This window comes from Nomascus leucogenys, chromosome 6, assembly GCF_006542625.1.
Source record: "Nomascus leucogenys isolate Asia chromosome 6, Asia_NLE_v1, whole genome shotgun sequence".
Taxonomy (NCBI): Eukaryota; Metazoa; Chordata; class Mammalia; order Primates; family Hylobatidae; genus Nomascus; species Nomascus leucogenys.
This window is the reverse complement of record NC_044386.1, coordinates 36,196,699-36,216,967: the sequence shown is the minus strand read 5'-3', so window position 1 is coordinate 36,216,967 and position 20,269 is coordinate 36,196,699. Positions and strand designations below refer to the sequence as shown.

General features: G+C 36.1%; 1 protein-coding gene across 1 annotated transcript in view; it reads left to right on the top strand.

Moving 5' to 3' along the window:
- Window positions 1–20,269, top strand: part of C9 (complement C9) — a 78,022-nt gene that overhangs the window by 26,060 nt on the left and 31,693 nt on the right. The window contains exon 5 of the mRNA XM_003274369.4: window positions 5,050–5,188. Within this exon, the coding sequence (XP_003274417.2) occupies window positions 5,050–5,188 (139 nt within the window). The remainder of the gene's footprint in view (window positions 1–5,049; window positions 5,189–20,269) is intronic.

The following is a 20,269-nucleotide window of genomic DNA, read 5'->3' as shown; positions in this document are numbered from 1 at the left end:
CCTTAAAACCCCAGCCAATACCCACAGCAGTTCCCTCACATCACTACAAAATCCATAAGTCTTAACTTCAACACCTTAACTTCAAAGCAAAACTAACCTTAAAAAATGAAACTCCTTAAGTAGCTACTTATCACAGAAATATTTGAATTAAGGAATATAGGAGAGTGGTATAAATCAGTAATTAATATTTACGAAGAGGTTTCAAAACAACATATATTGTTATATTTGTAATATTCTTTCATACCATTAATGTTGCATGTTTACTTACTATAAACCTCCAGTATTCTTATATGGAGCTGTGGATTCTTTGCGAAATAGAGGTAATAGGAGTACACTCCCTAATCATAGCAACATGCTTATAAACTACATCTACCCAATTCAATCTGGACAACCTCAAAAAGTCCTATCAATAGTCACATACAGTTAGATTCTTCTACATGTGAAAGTCACAAGCACTCATGGTAATTAATTTATACTGTTTTCATTTGAAGGCCTCTCACATCTATGTTCTTATGCCAGGAGAATTGAGTTGTATCACAAATGTTTCAGCCTCTTATTTGTAGGCATCTGAGATTCTCCAGAAGTGTTTAGGAAAATCCCCCAACCCATCTTGCATTCATTGAAAAGGCGTTAAGTCTAGCCAGCTGTAAGTGATGTACAATATGCCAGGAATTATTTTTTGTGATCTAAGCATAACACCACTTCTGTGAAGGGAGCTTTCTCTTCAGTTCACCTGGTAAATTGGAACTTCCTGTGGTTCTAGATGCAGGTGTGAAAGCAGGCATCTCTAAGCACTGCCAAGGAACATACTTTTTTTTTTTTATTTCCCAGGTGATGACTTTCCATCCATGAGAAGTGTTATGTTTCTTGGCAGAAAAAATTGGCTTATTCTAGACTAGACTGGCTGTCTCTGTAGTAGTGGAACCAAGTCCAAAGCTTTTGAAACATTTCTTCCTTAGTTGTGCTTTAGACTGTGGATCAACTTCATTTTAACGTTCCAGATAGGTCCAGCCAACTGGCCAATTTGATGATCTATAAAACAGTAACCTTCAAACTAGGATATGCATACCACGGGGTGCACAAAAACTTTCCAAGGGCAGACAAATAAGTCTTAAGGTGATAGTTTCCTCAACTATTAATTATGTAGCTAAGCTAATAGTAAATCCTCAACTTCCATATGTACATGTTTTTCATAAAATTAATAAGCATGACAATTCAGCTGCATCCAAGTTGTCAAGCCCATTCTCCTTTCTTGCTTTTTTAAACAATCACTTACTTCTTACTTTCTAAGAGCACAGTATACTCCTCACCCATCTCACATTTTACTATAGAGAGGAAAAAAAGAAAACGACAAGAAACAACTCCAAATGTTAGTACTCGACTGGACTCTGACACCTTGAAGTTCTGTGATCTCTAATTCTTTTTATCAACATTGAAAGATTACCTAATCAACTTTTAGATAATGGAGCATAAAAATAATTTTTGATCAAAGATCACTAACCATGGGATCTCTTTTTGGTATATAACTCAGAAAAAGAGATTAAAATTGTGTGACATTGTTATAATAAAATTTCTTTTATTCTTATCCACTTATTTATGTTAGTAAAGCTTCTCAGCACTTATAACTATAAAGATGAAAAGTAGGACTCAAATTGATACTGAACGCCGTCTCTTTCTAGCACCATGAATGAATGAATGAAGTAATATTCATTCATGGATGCAGGAACAACATATTAATTTAAAAAGAAGACTCATTCATTTCATTAAGATAGCTTTCCAATAAAATTTTACTTATGTTTAGTAATGATTTTTAAAACTTTAAGATACTTATATATGCTGCTATTAATAAAGAATTTTTAATACTTAGACCCTATGGTCAAAAAGTATTTAATATTTTTAAATTTCAATTAATATCTTTTTGGTACAGAAAAGTATGACAAGGTAATCAATAAAAACTTTCAAAAATAAACTATATTACATTAGGTTAAAATTCTGTGAGGGAAATGGAATAGAAATATGGATCTGAGAATAAAAAGGGGCATAGAGTATATAGGAAGACGGTGTGCCTTCTGTTCACTTTTGCTGTGAACCTAAAGCTGCTCTAAAAGGTAAAGCCTATTAAAAAAATAAATAAAAAGGAATAAAAATAACTAAAAAATTTCCATCTGTTAGAAAAATATCAATGCTGTATGACCCAGTATCACTACAGCATTTATATTTATTGATTTTATCTTTAAAGTGGTAAAATAATTATATGTTAAAGTACAAATAATGACAACATTATTAGGAATTATATTCTTTGCATCTACTTCATCTTAAGATGAAAAATATTAGATGTCATGCTAAAAATGTGCAGGAAAGTATAATTTATCAAAATTCCCTTACAGAGGAGACAGAGTATCTGAAGACCATTACCCTCATAACATGCCATTTCCGTCTCTGAACTCTTACCACACATTTCTCCTGCACTAGCCCCATCCCAATTTACCCACCCCTCAAAACCCAAATCAAATCTTTCTTCTTCTAAAACTCTTTTAATGACCCTCCCATGGTGATTTCTTCCTCCAGAAGACTCAATGTGTAAAGCACTCACATGTACCACTCATTTGGCACAAGTACAATCCTCCCTTTCTACCCATCAGGGATTGGTTCCAGGACCTCCCCCATGTACAAAACTTTCAGGATGCTCAAGTCCCTGATATAAAATGACATAGTATTCACACATACCTATGTACATCCTCCTGTACTCTTTAAATCATCTCTGGATTATTTATAACACCTGATACAGTGTAAATGCAATATAAATTGTTGCTATACTATAAGAGAAAAAAGTTCGTACGTGCTTATCATGTACATTTTTTTTTCCAAATGTTTTCAGTCCATGATTGGTTGAATCCACAGGCACAGAGCCCACAGATATGGAGGGCTGATTGTGTATTCTTCCTTGGCCTGGTTTTTGAAATTGGTGATTTTACGTTCTACTCCTTGATTTGAACACAATTCGCATGGAAGCAGAGAGTGTATATAAACAGTCTTAATATTCCCCCCTGCCAACTGCAAACACTGTACAACACATAGATATAGTAGTCACCTAAGAGCTAATCATCAATATAAACAAAGGTTGATTTCATTGTTCACTGAAAATAAAGAGGTACAATGTCTCTGTTAAAGTAGCTACACCAGATATGTAGTTCACTATCATATAAAGAAAGTACATTATCTGAGGTCTTGTTTAAGAAACAACCCAGGTCATTTGCTTCCAGTATTTTATGTCTTAGTAGTGGAGAGCTTGCGTCAAAACCTTAGCGATACAAAAATAAGTGTTTATTTCTCACAAGACTGGGCTTCACTGGGAGCTTCACTTCAAGCTGCAACAGCTGGGGTGGTTCTGCTTTTCACTGGGATCACTGGGATAGCCAGGTTGAAGGGGCAGCGGCTACCCATTAGAAGCCCTTTTCAAGAAAATGGCACAAATACACAAAAGCAAAAGCAATGAATGAGGCCTCTTCATACCCACGCTTTGAACTGGCCCACTGTCACTCTCAACTACATACCATTGGCTTAAAGTAAGTCACATGGCCAAGCACAAAATCACTAGGGAGGGAAGTATACTTTGCCCGTGATGAGGTCATGGCAAGGGTGTACATGCAGAGATGGGTAAAGAATTGGGACCAAAATTTTAATTTATCATGAGGAATAAGGTGTTTAAAAAGGTAAATCAAATATATAATGTTTTTTTCTTTTTTCTCATATTCAAATTAATAGGTCTAATTTTGACCCTATATTAGAACTTTAAGGCCATAACATTTTTCATGAAAGGTATTTTGGTGGGACAGGCAGTGAGAGGTGGTCAATTTTATCTATATGTCAGCCTTGAGGAAGATATTCATGCGTCAGTTTCTTAACTTGCCTTCCATTAAAGTTGAACCACCTTAGATTCACTTTAGAACTTTGTAGATTCAAAGTTTATGTAAAATGTGCTATATATATAAACATGTTTTTAACTAACCCACTAGCAGTAGGAAACCCTTTCAATTATTTCTCTTGCATAAGCCATGGGTTTATGGTAAACTACCCACTCTTTGACAAATTGGTCTTACAACCAACATCCAGATTTGTAATCCAGTTCATTGGAGTTAGGAATGTGTCCTAGAGCCATGGAAGAGTTTGTGTTTTTGTGTCAAGGTAAGTTATAGATTTGATCCTCAAACCTATTGGCCTCCCTGGCTTGGGGCCATTTATTCCAGATACAGCCTAGACAGCAATGACTGTATTCCTCCAATGAACAGAGTTGTATTTCACAAGGAAATAACTGCTTCTTGTTCATATATTGTTTCTAAGCTTACAAGTAAAATTTAACTTTTTAAAAAGCTAAATAAGATTTATATTTATGAATGAAAGCTTGCCAAATAAAAATATTTTGCTATGGGAAAAAATAGAACTTTTGAGAATGCCTTGCCAGGATGCTAAAATTTTTGTGTTCATCTTGGAAAGTGTAATGGGAATAATATAAGCCTGGAGGGAATGAGGTTCTTGACAAGCAATGAGACAGCTGGAGGAAAAGGCTTAAGTTTAAAGAGAATGGGGAGAGAGAGAGAGAAAGCCCCAATGTTGATTCATAGATGAAAAATTACATGCATATGTTATATTGGCCCCCTGAGATGCTCTGTTCTCAAATAATTTAAATAGTTGGTATTACAGCATCAGTTATTGGTTCACTAAGGGAGGTTAGGTAAGAGTTACAGCAGTGAAGTTAAAACTCCAGGAACCAGATGGTCCCATGTGCCTTACTTATTGCATTTCTTTCATTGCACTCTAAACAGTGCCTTAGTTGCCTAAAAGAGTTCACAAGGCTCTCCTAAGGTATGCTTTCTGCCAGAGACACTGTGCCAAGGTGAACAGGCTCTTGCTTCTGTTCCTGATTATAGCACACACATATTGGGTGACGGTGACATGAACTGAAGCTGTCTCAATTTTTCCAGCTACAGAGGGCTGCCTTGCATTATGTTGTGGTATTTCCACTTCTGATACTACTCTGTTCATTCTCAGGATCAACATTTTAGGGATGGATCCCCTAAGCACACCTTTTGACAATGAGTTCTACAATGGACTCTGTAACCGGGATCGGGATGGAAACACTTTGACATACTACCGAAGACCCTGGAACGTGGCTTCTTTGGTCTATGAAGTAAGTCTCCTCGGAGGAAAACACATTGTTCAACTTTTGGCTGAAAAATTGCTTCAATAAGTTTAGTACCAAACAATTGAAAAACTCAGTAGAGTAATAATTTCACATGAACGCAAGACTCAAACAAGAGGCAATGTAGTTTGGATCTCTTTAGAAATATACAATTGTGTCTTCTCGATCCTCAGTAACATGCGCCTAGTGATAAAGATGTGGCAAATACCTAGACTCCATAAAAAGAATTATCTAAGGATCTAAGATAACTAAAAATTAAATCAGTGCTGATTTAAGTAGTGATAACACTGCTTACATGCTACTTGGCTTTTGCTGTTATTGTTTGCTAGCCTCCTGATGAAAACTCACCTTTGCGTTGGTTTTCCTTCAGAATCCCCCTATGAAGAGCCTGCTTGACTAATGTGAGTGGCTATTGTCCCTCACCTTAAACTCCTCTACCTCTTGAAAATGATTCATAAAAATGATTTTTACTCTACACAACACTATTCCAAACTTAGCTTTCTTTCTTAAAGTCACTAATTCTCTAGAACAATGACAGACTGTAGCCCTCCACCATTAAAAGGATTAATATTTATCACCTTTAGGGATTCTTTCTTTGTTCCAAGCAAAATATAATGAAGAATAATAATAAGCTTGCTCTGACTCAGGAGCTACAAGAGTCTGTTTCTTAAAATGGTCCCATTGGTAAAGAAGACCCATAAGGTCTGCTTTATTGAGTTATTACAAGGCTCTTATTGTTATCAGTCCCACCAGTTTGAAAAACGTGTATGCTTTTAAATAAGCATTACTTTCTGAAAATATCATAAATCAGTCCCTGCATATTGCATCCAGAAGCAATCATGTTTTCTCATGAATGCTAAATACTGTCATATCTTGACCATTTGACTGGCATGGTTTTTTTTCACATGTGGTCATGTTTCTTATACCTACAAGTCAGAATATAAGTCAGTTGCCAACAAATCTGAGGAAATCTTTTGGGCTGTTGGTTTTCCCCCATAATGCCAGGCTAAACTTTAAGCACAGATTTTTGTGATGGAAAGATGACAATCGTTTTTTAAAAGTATTACACACATTCTCCTTTCTTAAATAGAAAATACCAAACATGGTCACCTTGGTCATTGCTGATAGGAGAAAGGTTATTGCTGTGTTGATTTAGTTTGTTTGGAGTTTAGTCTGCATTTTAGAGTTTTCGTGTCTTCACCACCATGATCAGCTCTTAGCTTCTCGAGAGGGGTAATAGCTTGTATGGCATAGAATAGTGAAGGCTAGGGGCTGCCTAGGACTGATCTTGAAACCACGTTTGGAAAGGAAGCACTGCTTTCCCTTATCCATAACCCTGGAAACAGATGTGTTTCAGCATTTCAGAATGTTTGGGATTTTAGAAAGGTGATGTGGTGTGATATAAATCACCATGGAGTTTGGAGCAGCATCGCATAATCTAACACATCAATATTTCTGTAGCAAAACTAATCTATGTTCATATATGGTGGGAAAAATGAAGACTATAGATACCTTTTACTAGTTCAGGTGAGATTAATACCCCCAAAAGAGTCTGATGCCAAGCTTATTAGAAAGAAGACAGGAATTGTGGACTTGAATATTTATTTGGTGCCAACTGGGGCAGTGGGAGTTGAATAGGGGTTGGCTAAGGCCTCCAAATCACTCCCTTGCTGCTCCCACTGCTGATAATCCCCTTATTCAAATCTGTTATGGTCTTGGAAAATAAGTAGCCAAACTCATTGTTATTATACATAAAAGAACACAAACTTATATGAGGGGAAATGTCTACTTTAACTCCTTAGAGAGGATTTTTTTCTTTAATTTCTACTACTTAATGAAATATGTCATTTACTTTCTCATGTGTATCAGTAGTACCTGAAGGCAAATTATACATATTATACTTATACCAACTCAATATAATACTCACCAGTTTTTGTTGGATGAAATAATTTTTTAACTCTTGCCTTAGTTACTTATTGGCAATAATTTATTGGCTTTCATTTTTGACAGAATTATACTGGTCCATCATAACATGGGAATGCACCTAAATAATGACATCTTATTCTCATCCATTCATATTCTCTCATTTAGGGTCTTTTGTCTCTAATGGGCTGTGGTTCTAGAGCCATTCTGCTTAGGCTGAAATCCCACCTCTGCCCCTTAGTGCTGTAAAATCTCAGGCAAATTACTTATCATCATTGTGCCTCAGTTTCTTTTTTTTACAATAAAATAGAAATAATAATGCCTACCTCATGGAGATAAATGGATCCAAATATGTGAAACACTCAGAAAGTCACTGGCATATAGCAAGCCCTCAATAAATATTAGCTATTATTCATTTTAGAGTATAATTAGTAAAAGACTTCGCCAAAGCTAGGTACATAATTAGTGGTCACATAGTAGGTCAAGATTTGCTGACCACTTTATAAATTAGCAATAATGACCAAGAACAACTGTAGGCAGTAAAAAGGGGAAGGGGGAGTGATGATTGCATTTATAACTTAGGTCTTTTTCTACTTACTTTTCTTTGGTTCTTTCTTCACTTTTGTTGTTGAATAACAATTTGTAAGCCCAAATCAGGTTTCAGGTGTTCATTATAATTCTTCTTAAATCTGAGTCTCCATGAAAATGTAAGATTTGGGAGATGAACAAAAATTTGCAAAATGCACCCAGATTATAAGCATACTTTTCACCCCAATCCTGCCAAAACCCTGGGTGACTTCAATATCATGTGGACTGCCAAGTATTTCTTGTTGCCTCATAACTTCCTATACCATTTTACTATAGCCACTCTCATTTCTAGCCACCTAACCCTTGGCTTTGTCTTTACCAGAGCTTTGCTGTCTCTGAAATCTGAAAATCCAACTTTTAACCCTCTCATCTTATCACAGTTGTCTAACCTCTCAGCTCTCACCCTCATTTATGCCCACAAACCTCTTCTTGGCCTCATCTAGACCTTCAGTCTTTTTGGAATCTTTTTTTCTCCTGGTGTATCTTGCTGTTCCTACTTTAAATTATTTTGTTCATCCAAGCTAGATCCATTTGACTACATTTGCCAATATTAGCAATGTCCTTGCTTACCATTCCTCCTACAATCCAGAAAAACTCTGATTTGGGATGAACCTTATTATTTTCTGCCCTACTTGTAAACTTATACTGCTGAACACTAAAGAGAATATTATGCTCACACAAAAATGGTTAGCATTATAATTTCAACTGAGTCCTCCACATTGTTCAGTAGGTCCGTAACACCTTCTGAGGCTTTCCTCATTCTCGTTCTTCACAGGAGCAGGCTCAATCTTTCAGCAACACCCTCAAGCCTCTTACTGTTACTCACCATTTTGATCCTGGGTTCAGCAGATGACATTAGCTCCAACTTGACAGAGAATACCCAAGTCATAGGCAGGAGCTTTCTCAGTTTTTTCTTCAAAGTTATTCTATGTACTTACTTTGCTACTCAGTACCTCTTTACATCCTTCTATTCTCTCAGTAGGGAGTTATTCTTTCTCCTCCCTAGTCTAGATCCCACTCCAAGTACCTTGCTAGACATTCTGCTAAGACTCCACTCAAGCTTTCCTTCTTTTTCCTTCCACTCTGGCCTTCATATATAAATATTTTTCAAGGGTCTCATCTAAAAAGAAACAAATGAAGAAACCTCTCCCATCTCTATATACCCATGTTGTCTACACTTGCTATCTCAACGTATGTGCATTGCATTTATTCCCCACTCTCTGTTATCTTGTGTCTATGCATTTTTCAATCCTCTTCAAGTCTATCTCAAGCTTATTTTGAGCTCCCTTTTGGAGAATCCTTAAATGGTATTGCACTCTTTCCAGAGTTCCTACCTTGCTTCACTAATTTCTTTCTACACATTCTTCTTGAGTGATTTCCTTTTCCTTTTCTCCTATGGCTTCAATTTTCACTCTATTCTGAATGCATACAAATCCTATATTTCCAGCCCACATCTCTCTCTGAACTAGATGCTTTGTATATCCAGTTGTCTGTCATTGTCACAGAGTCAACATACTACAGCTGATAACCAATCTTACTCCCAATTTCCTGCTTCTTGCTCTTGAATTCTCTGTCTTGGTAAGTGGAAATAATATCAACCTAGTCATCAAACTCAAAATCTGAAATCCCTCCTTAAGACATTCTTTACAGATCCATTTCCCTCAAAACCCACAATATCCAATCAATCTTCAAGTTCTATTATTATAATCTCCTTTAAATCTGTTTCTTATTCCCCATTCCCACTGCCACTGCCTTAAGCTCCCATCACTTCTCATGTAGGAATGACTCAAAATCGTGTTCTTAGTTTATAGCCTCTAGCTTTTCTCAACTTCAATTCATTCTCCACATTTCAGTGTAAAAAGAATAAATCTGATCATTATCCTTGCAGCTTAAATTTGGTGAGTGTCTATCTATAGCCTGCAGTGTAGTAGTCAATCTCCTTGGCAAGGAGTACAAAGTCATTCCTGATCTGATTTTTGATTGCCACTCCACACTCAGCTTTCTCCTCTGAATCCTCCGTCTTCTAAAATGCTTCTCCTACAAATAAATGCAATATGCTTTGATTTTTTCTCTATATTTTGCTGTATAATATGTGCTTTTTGGTTGCTATCTCAGTCTTTTATTTACCACAGAATCCTGAAAAACTAATATCGTATACTATGCTAAATAAATGCCTACTGAATGAATAAAAAATTCATGCCAGCATATTAACACTCTAAGTTAATATTTCTAACGAAGGCAAAGAACAAATATTTAATTGGAATTGCCATTAAAGTTGACAGCAAAATTGCAAGCAGAGGCTTAATACATATTCCAACTATTCTTTCTACTGACAACTTAAGCCCATTTAGAAAATCCAGCAGCAGGTAAAGCTTATTACATACCTGGTCATTTGTCCTATGTTGATGTTTCTCAAGTGGAAAATATGTAGTCTTTCCCTATAGAAACTGCTATCTTGAAAGGGGCTCTGTCCTACAAATAAACTCATGCATTCAAGGTTGAAGTCATAGGCAGGGGTCAAATCATGAAGGCACTCATGTGCCATAATAAATACACTCAGCATAGTCCTGAGCATAATGAGGGAGCCACTCCGGAGAGCAAGATGCCGAGAGTTCCATTTTAGAACTTTGTGTTTTGTAGAAATAAATTTTAAGGGAACAAGACCAGAGGTAATGAGAACAGAAGGAGGCTATTTTATGGTCCAAGATGCAGATGACAAAAGGCTAATCTGGGTCTGTAATAGTAGAGATGAAGAAGAAGAGACAAAATCCAGCATATTTAAGAATTAAGAAATTAGTAATAAATTGGAGACAGTATAGCATATGATCAATCACAAGGTTCTGAATTAAGATTCTCTGGGTTTAAGTTTTGGTAAGTTCCTCCACTTACCATCTATGTGAATTTAGGCAACTTAGTTATCATTCCTGGATCTCAATTTTCATCATAAAATGGCATGATAATAGTATACACTTCATAGGGTTTCAGAAAGATTAAATGTGTTAATAACTGTAAAGTGATTAGAACAGTGCCTATCACAAACTAAACTTTCTATAGATGGACCCTATAAAAATGGAAAGCCAAAAACAAAAAACAGAAAAACCACACACACACAACCAGTGAATTATTGGCCATCAAAAGAGATGTGGGAAGTTTGATGTGCAGGAAATCTACCAAAGAAGGAGTGGGTTCTAAGAAGATAATGATTCGAATGCTGATAATTTTGAGTTTGAGGGTCTATATGAAATTAGATGGAGTTATCCTACAACAAGGAGATTATTTGAATCAAAATGGAGAGAATGATCTAAATTGTAAAAAGAGATCTAGGTGTTAATTAACATACACATAATCATTGCATCCTTTTTTTTTTTTTTTTTGGAGGTGGAGTCTCGCTCTGTTGCCCAGACTGGAATGCAGTGGCACAATCTCGGCTCACTGCAATCTCTGCCTCCTGGGTTTAAGTGATTCTCCTGCCTCAGCCTCCTGAGTAGCTGGGATTAGAGGCGTGCACCACCATGCCCAGCTAATTTTTGTATTTTAGTAGAGAAGGGGTTTCACCATGTTGGTCAGGCTGGTCTCTAGCTCCTGACCTCATAATCTGCCTGCCTTGGCCTCCCAAAGTGCTAGGATTACAGGCGTGAGCAACCACACCTGGCGATCATTGCATTCTTGAGAGTGCCTGAGGTTATCCAAGAAGTATACAATGAGGGAGAAGAGAAGAACATAGAGACTGAAGTCCTAGAGCACACAAATGTTTAAGATTTAGGCAGAGAAAAAATATTATATAGACAATAGAGACGGATTGTACTTGTTATCCTTTACTGTCAAATTACCCCAAAACTTAATGGCTAAAGGGTTAAGAATGTGACAGTAGCTTGGCTAGATGGCTCTGGCAGAGGGGTGCCTCAAGAGGTTACAATGAATCTGTTCTTCATAGGTTTCTTCTCGCAATTAGTGAGAGATGGCTTTGATAATTATAACTAATATGTGGTTTATGGTTTTATTATCTATTTGTACAAATAAAATTTTAATGACATCTTCAACAGTTTTCTCTACTTACTCTCTATTTACAACTGCTCTCCAAACCTCCATAACTTGAACTCTGAAATATTTCTTGATTGTATCTATCTCTTCCATTTTTAGTGCCATAAGCAATGTTTATTTCTTTTCAAGGAGCATTATAGGAACAAATTCTTAAACAGGATAACTTCAACTGACCCTTATAATATGTCTGGCCTCCTAGAACATGCAAGCCCCTTGATCTTCTCTCTCTGAATCTAGCTTCTCCAACATCTGTTTATTCAGTACTCATAAAGAAACTTGCTTCCATCTTTGTGTTTTTCTGCTTTCTGTAACCTTGTCCCTTGGTCTCTCGTCCAAGACTTTTGCTTTTCTCTCTATGATGGTTACAAGTATTGGTCCATTTCTGAATGCTTAACATTGAGCCTAGACTTCTTTTTGCATGGATGGATTTTTGCATTTCCCAGTTCAGCTTTCGTTCCTATGCTTTCTGGGATGACTCCATCCTCAGAGTTTCAGGCTGTACTCGCCACTACCATCCTGGCATAGTGAGAAAAGCTACTTTTTCCTGAGCCATTCAACAACATCCTAATTGATACCCTGACCAACAATCTGTTATATTTGAAAGTAGCCCTCTACACTGCTGAATTGATATTTGCCTTATGCCATTTCCTTTCTAGTCATTTCACACACAAATGCAAGTGCCTACAAATTACACCCCCTCTATCAGAAAGCATGATGCCACCAGTATTGTTCTTTTTTCTCAAGATTGCTTTGGCCATTAGAGATTTTCTGTGGTTCCATACGAAATTTAGGATTGTTCTTTTTATTTCTGTGGAAAATGACATAAAATTATGATAGGGATTGCATTGAGTCTGCAGATCATATTGGGCAGTATTACTATTTTAACAATATTAATTCTTCCAATTCATGAATATTGGATATCTTTCCATTGATTTGTATATTTTCCATTTCTTTCATCAATGTTTTATGAATTTCATCATACAGCTCTTTCACCTCCTTGGTTAAATTTATTCCTAAGTGTTTTATTCTTTTTAATTCTGTAGTAAATGGTATTTTTAAAAGTTTCTTTTTTAGATAGTTTGTAGCTAGTGAGTAGAAATGCAACTGAGTTTTGCACGTTGATTTTGTATCCTGCAACTTTACTGAATTTGTTAGTTCTAACATTTTTTGTCCTGTTTTGTTTTTTGGGTGGAGTCTTTAGGGTTTTCTACATAAAAGAATATCATCTGCAGACAAATTTACTTCTTCCTTTCTGACTTAAATGCCTTTTATCTCTTTCTTTCTTTTGCCTAACTGCTCTAAGACTTCTAGTACTATTTTGAACAGAAATAGAGTGGGCATCCTTGTCTTGTTCCTGACGTCTGATAAAAAGTTTCAGTTTTAACCACTGAGTATAATGGTTAATGTGGGCTTTTGTATATGGCCTTTATTATGTTGAGATACATTCCTTCTATACCTAATTTGTTGAGAGTTTTTCTAACCTTTAAATGATGTTGAATTTTATTGACTGCCTTTTCTACATCTGTTGAGATGATCATATAATTTTTATCCTTCATTCCATTAATGTGGTGTATCACAATTATTGATTTGCATATGTTAAACTATCTTTGCATCCTAGATATGAATCTCACTTGATGATTGTGTATGATCATTTGAATATATTTCTGAATTCAGTTTGTTTATATTTTATTGAAGATATACATACATATGTGTTCATCAGGGATATTGGCTTGTAATTTTCTTTTCTTGTAGTGTTCTTGTCTGGCTTTGATATCAGAGTAATGCTGGTCTTATAAAATGAATTTGGAAATATTCCCTCTTCTTCAATTCTTTGGAATATTTTAAGAAAGTCTAGGATTAGTTCTTTAAATATCTGGTAGAATTCATCAGTGATGCCTTCAGATTCTGGGCTTTTTTTGCATGGGAGACATTTTGTAGTACGGATTCAATCTTTTTAATCATTATTGGTCTGCATTTTCTATTTCTTCATAATTCAGTCTTGATAGATTGTATGTTTCTAGGAATGTATCCATCTCTTCTAGGTTATTCAATTTCTTTGTGCATAATTTTTCATAGTAATATCTTATGTTTATCTATATTTCTGTGGTATCAGTTGTACAGCTGTCCCTCAGTATCTATGAGGAATTGGTCCCAAGACCACTCACAAATACCTAAATCCTTAGATGCTCATATAAAATGGTGTGGTATTTGCATATACCCTATGCTCAGCCTCCAGTATAATTTAAATCATCTCTAGATTACTTAGACTACCTAAGTAATGTAAGTGCTATTTAAATAGTTGTTATACTGTAATGTTTAGAAGATAATGACAAGGGAAATAGTTTGTACATGTTCAGTACAGATGCAACCATTGTAGGCCCAACTGCATTTTTGATCCAATGATGGTTGAATCCAGGGATGCAAAACCTGCAGATATGAAGAGCCAACAGTAATGTCTCCTCTTTCATTTCTGATTTTATTTGAGTCTTCTCTTTTCTTCCTGAGTTAGCCTAGCTAAAGGTTTGTTCATTTTGTTTCTTTTTTAAAAAACTAACTCTTGGTTTTGTTGGCCTTTTCTGTTGTTTTTCTACTACCTATTTTATATGTTTCTGCTCTGATCTTTATTATTCTCTTACTTCAATTGACTTTAGTTTAGTAAGCTTAGTTTGCCCTTCCTTATCTAGTTCCTTAAGATGTAACAATAGATTGTTTATTTGAGAAATTCTTTTATGATGTAAGCATTTATTACTATAAACTTTTCTCTTAGAACTGCTTCTGCTGCATCTCATAAGTTTTGGGATGCTGTGTTTTCATTTTTATTTATTTTAAGATATTTTTAAACTTTTAATCTCTTCATTGACTTATTTATTGTTCAGGAACATGTTTTAATTTTTCCATATTTGTGAATTTCCCAAAATTTCTCCAGTTATTGATTTCTAGCTTCATACCATTGTGGTCAAAAGAGATCCTTAATGTTATTTTAATATTCTTAAAATGTTTAAGACTTGTTTTATGGCCTAATACATGATCTATCCACGAGAATGTTCCATATGTGCTTGATAAAAACATGTATTATGTTACTTTGGATGGAATGTTCTGTGTATATTTGTTAGGTCCATTTGGACTAAAGAGTAGTTCAGTTCCAATGTTTCCTTAATAATTTTCTCTCCAGGTGACCTGTCTATTGTTGAACGTGGAGTATTGAGAATTTCCCTGTTATTTTATTGCAGTTTGTCTCTCTTTTCAGATCTATTAACATTTACTTTATACATTTAGATGCTCTAATGTTGGGTGTCTAGAAATTTAAATATCCTCTTGCAAAATTGACCCCTTCACTATTATATAGTGATCTTTGTCTCTTCTTACAGTTTTTGACAAGACAAAATTTTATCGGGTATGTTTAGCTATCCCTGCTCTATTTCGGCACTTAAAGGTGAAGTGAGTCTCATAGGGCAGCATATATAATAGTTGGGGCCTGCTTTTTAATCCATTTAGCTACTCTACATCTCTTGATTGAGTACATTTAAGATAATTATCGGTAGGTAAAGACTTACCACTGCTATTTTTTTCATTGTTTTCTGGTTGTTTTGTATGTTATTTCTGGTTGTTTTGTATGTTCTTTCTGGTTGTTTCTTCCTCTCTTGCTATCTTCCTTTGTGATTAGATAATTTTCTGTACTGATATGCTTTAATTCTTTGCTTTTACGTTTTCTGTGTCTATTATAGGTGTTTGCTTTGTGGTTTTCATGAGTTATCATGCAGCTTACATAAAATATCTATAGTTATAATAGGCTATTTTAAACTTTTAGCAACATAAATTCATCACATTTTTAAAACTTCTACACTTTTTCTCCCCACATTTTGTTTTTGATGTCACAATTAACATCTTTTTATATTGTGTATTCCTTAACTATTATAGCTATTATTATTTCTAATAGTGTTGTCTTTTAATTTTCATACTATAGATATACTTGATTTGTACATCATCATTATGGTGTTAGAGTATTGTGAATTTGACTATGTACTTAATTTTACCAGTGAATTTTATAATTTCATAAATTTTTTATGTTATGCATTATCATTCTTTTCTTTCAACTTGAAGAAGGAAATCTAGAGGTAATGAACTTCCACAGCTTTTATTTCTCTGGTCAATATTTTATTCCCTCATCATTTATGAAGGTCAGAATTGCCAAGTATACTATTCTTGATTGACAGTTTATTTTTCTTTCAGTACTCTTGAATATATCATCTCACTCTCTCCTGGATTCAAGGCTTTTGCTGAAAAATCTGCTAGTAATCTTATGTGAGCTCTCTCATGTGTGATGAGTTGTTCTTCTCTTGTTTTCAAAATTCTCCATATTGTATGACTTTCAAGTTTGACTATAATATGTCTAAGTGAAGATCGCTTCATATATAGTCTATTTGGGGTTCTTTGGGCTTCATGGACCTGTGTGCTCCTTTTTTTCTCCACTTTGGAGAAACTTGTTGTCATTATTTCTTTAAATAAGCTTTCTACACTTTTGTGTTTCTCTCTTCTTTCTGGGACACCATAATACATATACTGGTTCACTTGATGGTGCCCCATAGTTCCCACAGGACTTCTTCACTATTTCTTTTTTATTTTTTGTTTTTCTGATTGGTAATTTCAAATGAACTGTCTTTGAGCTCATGATTCTTTCTTCTGTGTGATAGAATCTGCTACTGAATCTCACTAGGAAATTTTTCAGCTCAACTATTGTGTTCTTTAACTCCCTAAATTTGGTTGTTTGTGTTTTTTTATGCTTTCTATCTCTCTGTTGAACTTCTAATTTTGTTCATATATTTTTTTCCTGATTTCATCTAGTCTTCTGTCTGTATTCTCATGTAGCTCACTGAGCTTCTTTAAGCTAGTTATTTTGAATTCATTATCAGGCAGTTTGTAAATTTCTACTTCTTTAGGGTCAGTTACCAGTGCTTTATTTTGTTCCTTTGGTGATGTCATGTTTCCCTGATTATGTGTGATCTGTGTGACCATGCATATCTATGCCTTTGAAGAACTAAGCACTTATTCCATTCTTTAAAGACTGACTTCAGCAGGGATAACCCTTCATTAATCAGTTTGTCTAGAGATTCTGGGCAAGTCATCTGGCATGGTCCACAAGCAGGCTTGATGCTGGAGTCCTTGGGTAGACATGATTGGTTCCTTGGTTCACTGGGGAAGGCCTGGAGCTTGGGTCTGCTGGAGCGAGCCTGATGCCTGTATTCATAGAGGTCAACCTAGCACTGGAGTCTACAGAAGTGGGCCTGGATCCTGGGGCCGGTGGGTCCACTGGATCTTGAGGCTGTAAGGACCATCCTGGAGCCTGAATTCATGAAGGCTGGCCTGGAGCCTGGGGCCAATAGATCTGACTTTGCACTGGGATGGCCCTAGAGGCTGGATCCCTGGTCTCAGGCCTGATTTTTGGATTTGCAGTGGCCATTCTGGCACTGGGTGAAACTGGAGCCTGAGTCTGTAGTGACCGGCCTTTGAAACTGAGTCCCAGGTGCTGGCCTGGTGCTTGAGGTCATGGAAGCTGGCCTGAAGCTAAGGTATATGGGTGCTGACTTGGCATTGGGGTATAGCTGGAGGCTTAGTCTGCAAGTAAAATCCTGAGTCTAGGGCTACAGGGACCAGCCTCATTCTGGGCCTGTCTAAAGGCTGAGTTGAGGCTGGAATCTTCGTCTGTGAAACTGACCTCGGGCCTGAGGCCACGGAGGCTGGCCTGGTACTGGTTAAGCCTGGACCCTGTATCTATAGGGTGCTGAGATGTAGCTAGAGTCAAAGGCTGAAGTTTTAGTTAATAAGTAATTATAAAAGAAGTGGTTTTCATTTTATTTTGTTTTAAAAGAGGAGCCATAAAAGCTTGTAGCAAAAATATTTGTTAGTCTGTTATATCAGGAAAGGCTTTCTTAAGAAGTAATGTTTCAGGTAAGACTTGAAATAGGAGTGGGAATTAATCAGCCCAAGGCCTACGCTTTGTGTGTATGTGTGAGAGGGAGTGTGTGTGATGTCTGTGCTATGGGAGGGTTGCGGGGAAAGAGTAAGAGAACATTCTAGAAAGTAAAAGCAGCATAAAAGGGACTTATGGTAAGAACAGCATGGGTTGTGGAACAGCTAGATGGCTGACACACAGTCAGGATGAGATTGACTAGAAATAAATCTAGTTTAGACTATACTAAAGACATTAGAAATACATTGGAAGGATCTAAGTAGGGAAGTGGCAATGGTTAGTTTGCTTTTCCCTGTTATGCTAGGCAGTTTCTTCAACATGTCTTGTTTTAAACATAACTATACACATTTCAGTCTTTTCATGAGACAGTAATAACTTTAGGTTTCCCATGCAGAACAACTACTCAATACCAAATCCAGTCCATGACACTGTCTGAAGATACAGGTGTCTCCTTCCCAGACAAGAGTTACACCTAATTCAGAAGATCTCTGAAAAGGGAACTGAACCACTTATATAACAAGCCTCTCACGGTCAACAACCTGACAATAGCCAAGTTGGCAAAAAAAAAAAAAAGTTTTAATTGAAAGTTTAGTGTTGAAGGAACATACCTCAAAATAGTAAGAGCTATATATGAAAAACCCACAGCCAATATCATGCTGAATGGGCAAAAGTTGGAAGCATTCTCCTTGAAAACCAGCACAAGACAAGGATGCTCTCTCTGATGACTCCTATTCAACATAGTATTGGAAATTCTGGCCAGTGCAATCAGGCAGGGGAAAGAAATAAAGGGTATTCAAATATGAAGAGAGAAAGTCAAATTATCTTTGTTTGCAGATGACATGATCTTATATTTAGAAAACCCCATTGCCTCAGCCCAAAGGCTTCTTAAGCTGATAAGCTACTTCAGCAAAGTCTCAAGATGCAAAATTAATGTGCAAAAATTGCTGGCATTCCTATATACCAACAACAGGCAAGCAGAGAACCAAATCATAAATTAAGTCCCATTCACGATTGCTAAAAAAAAAAAAACCCATAAAATACCTAGGAATACAGCTAACAAAGCAAGTGAAGGACCTCTTCAAGAACTACAAACAACTGCTCAAAGAAATCAGAGAGGACATAAGCAAATGGAAAAATGTTTCATGCTCACAGATAGGAAGAATCAATATTGTCAAAATGGCCATACTGCCAAAAGTAATTTATAGATTCAATGCTATTGCCATTAAACTACCACTGGCATTCTTCATGGAATTAGAAAAAAATAACTATTTTAAAATTCATGTGGAAATAAAAAAGAACCTGTATAGCCAAGACAATTCTAAGCAAAAAGAACAGAGCTGGAGGCATCACACTGCTTGACTTCGAACTATGGTACAAGCCTACAGTAATCAAAATCGCATGGTACTGGTGCAAAAACAGACACGTAGACCAATGGAACACAATAGAGACCTCAGAAATAAGATTGCACACCTACAACCATCTAATCTTCAACAAGTCTGACAAAAACAAGCAATGGGAAAAGAATTCCCTATTTAATAAATAGTGCTGGGAGAACTGGCTAGCCATATGCAGAAAATTGAAACTGGACCCCTTCATTACACATTATACAAAAATTAACTCAAGATGGACTAAAGACTTAAATGTAAAACCAAAAGCTATAGAAATCCTAGAAGAAAATCTAGGCAATACCATTCAGGACACAGGCATGGGCAAAGATTTCATAAAATGCCAAAGCAATTGCAACAAAAACAAAAATTGACAAACGGGATCCAGTTAAACTGAAGAGCTTCTGCACGGCAAAAGAAACTACCGTCAGAGTGAACAGGCAATCTACATAATAGATGAAAATTTTTGCAATTTATCCATCTGACAAAGATCCAATATCCAGAGTCTATGAGGAACTTAAACAAATTTGCAGGAAAAAACAAACAACCCCATTAAAAAGTGGGCAAAGGACATGAACAGACACTTCTCAAAAGAAGACATTCATGTGGCCAACAAACATATGAAAAAAGCTTAACATCACTGATCATTAGAGAAATGCAAATCAAAACCACAATGAGATACCATCTCAAACCAGTCACAATGACAATTATTAAAAAGTCAAAAACAACAGATGTTGGCAAGGTTACAGGTTACAGGTTACTCCCACTGTTGGTGGGAGTGTAAATTGGTTCAACTATTGTGGAAGACAGTGTGCCAATTCTTCAAAGATCTAGAAGCAGAAATACCATTTGATCCAGCAGTCCCATTACTGAGTATATATCCAAAAGAATAGAAATCATTCTATTATAAAGATACATGCATGCATATGTTCATTGCAGCACTATCCACAATAGCAAAGAGTTGGAGTCAACCCAGATGCCCATCAATGATAGAATGGATAAAGAAAATGTGGTACATATACACCATGGAATACTATGCAGCCATAAAAAGGAACAAGATCACGTCCTTTGCAGGGACTTGGATGGAGCTGGAAGCCATTACCATCAGCAAATTAACACAGGAACAAAAAACCAAACACCTCATCTTCTCACTTATAAGTGGGA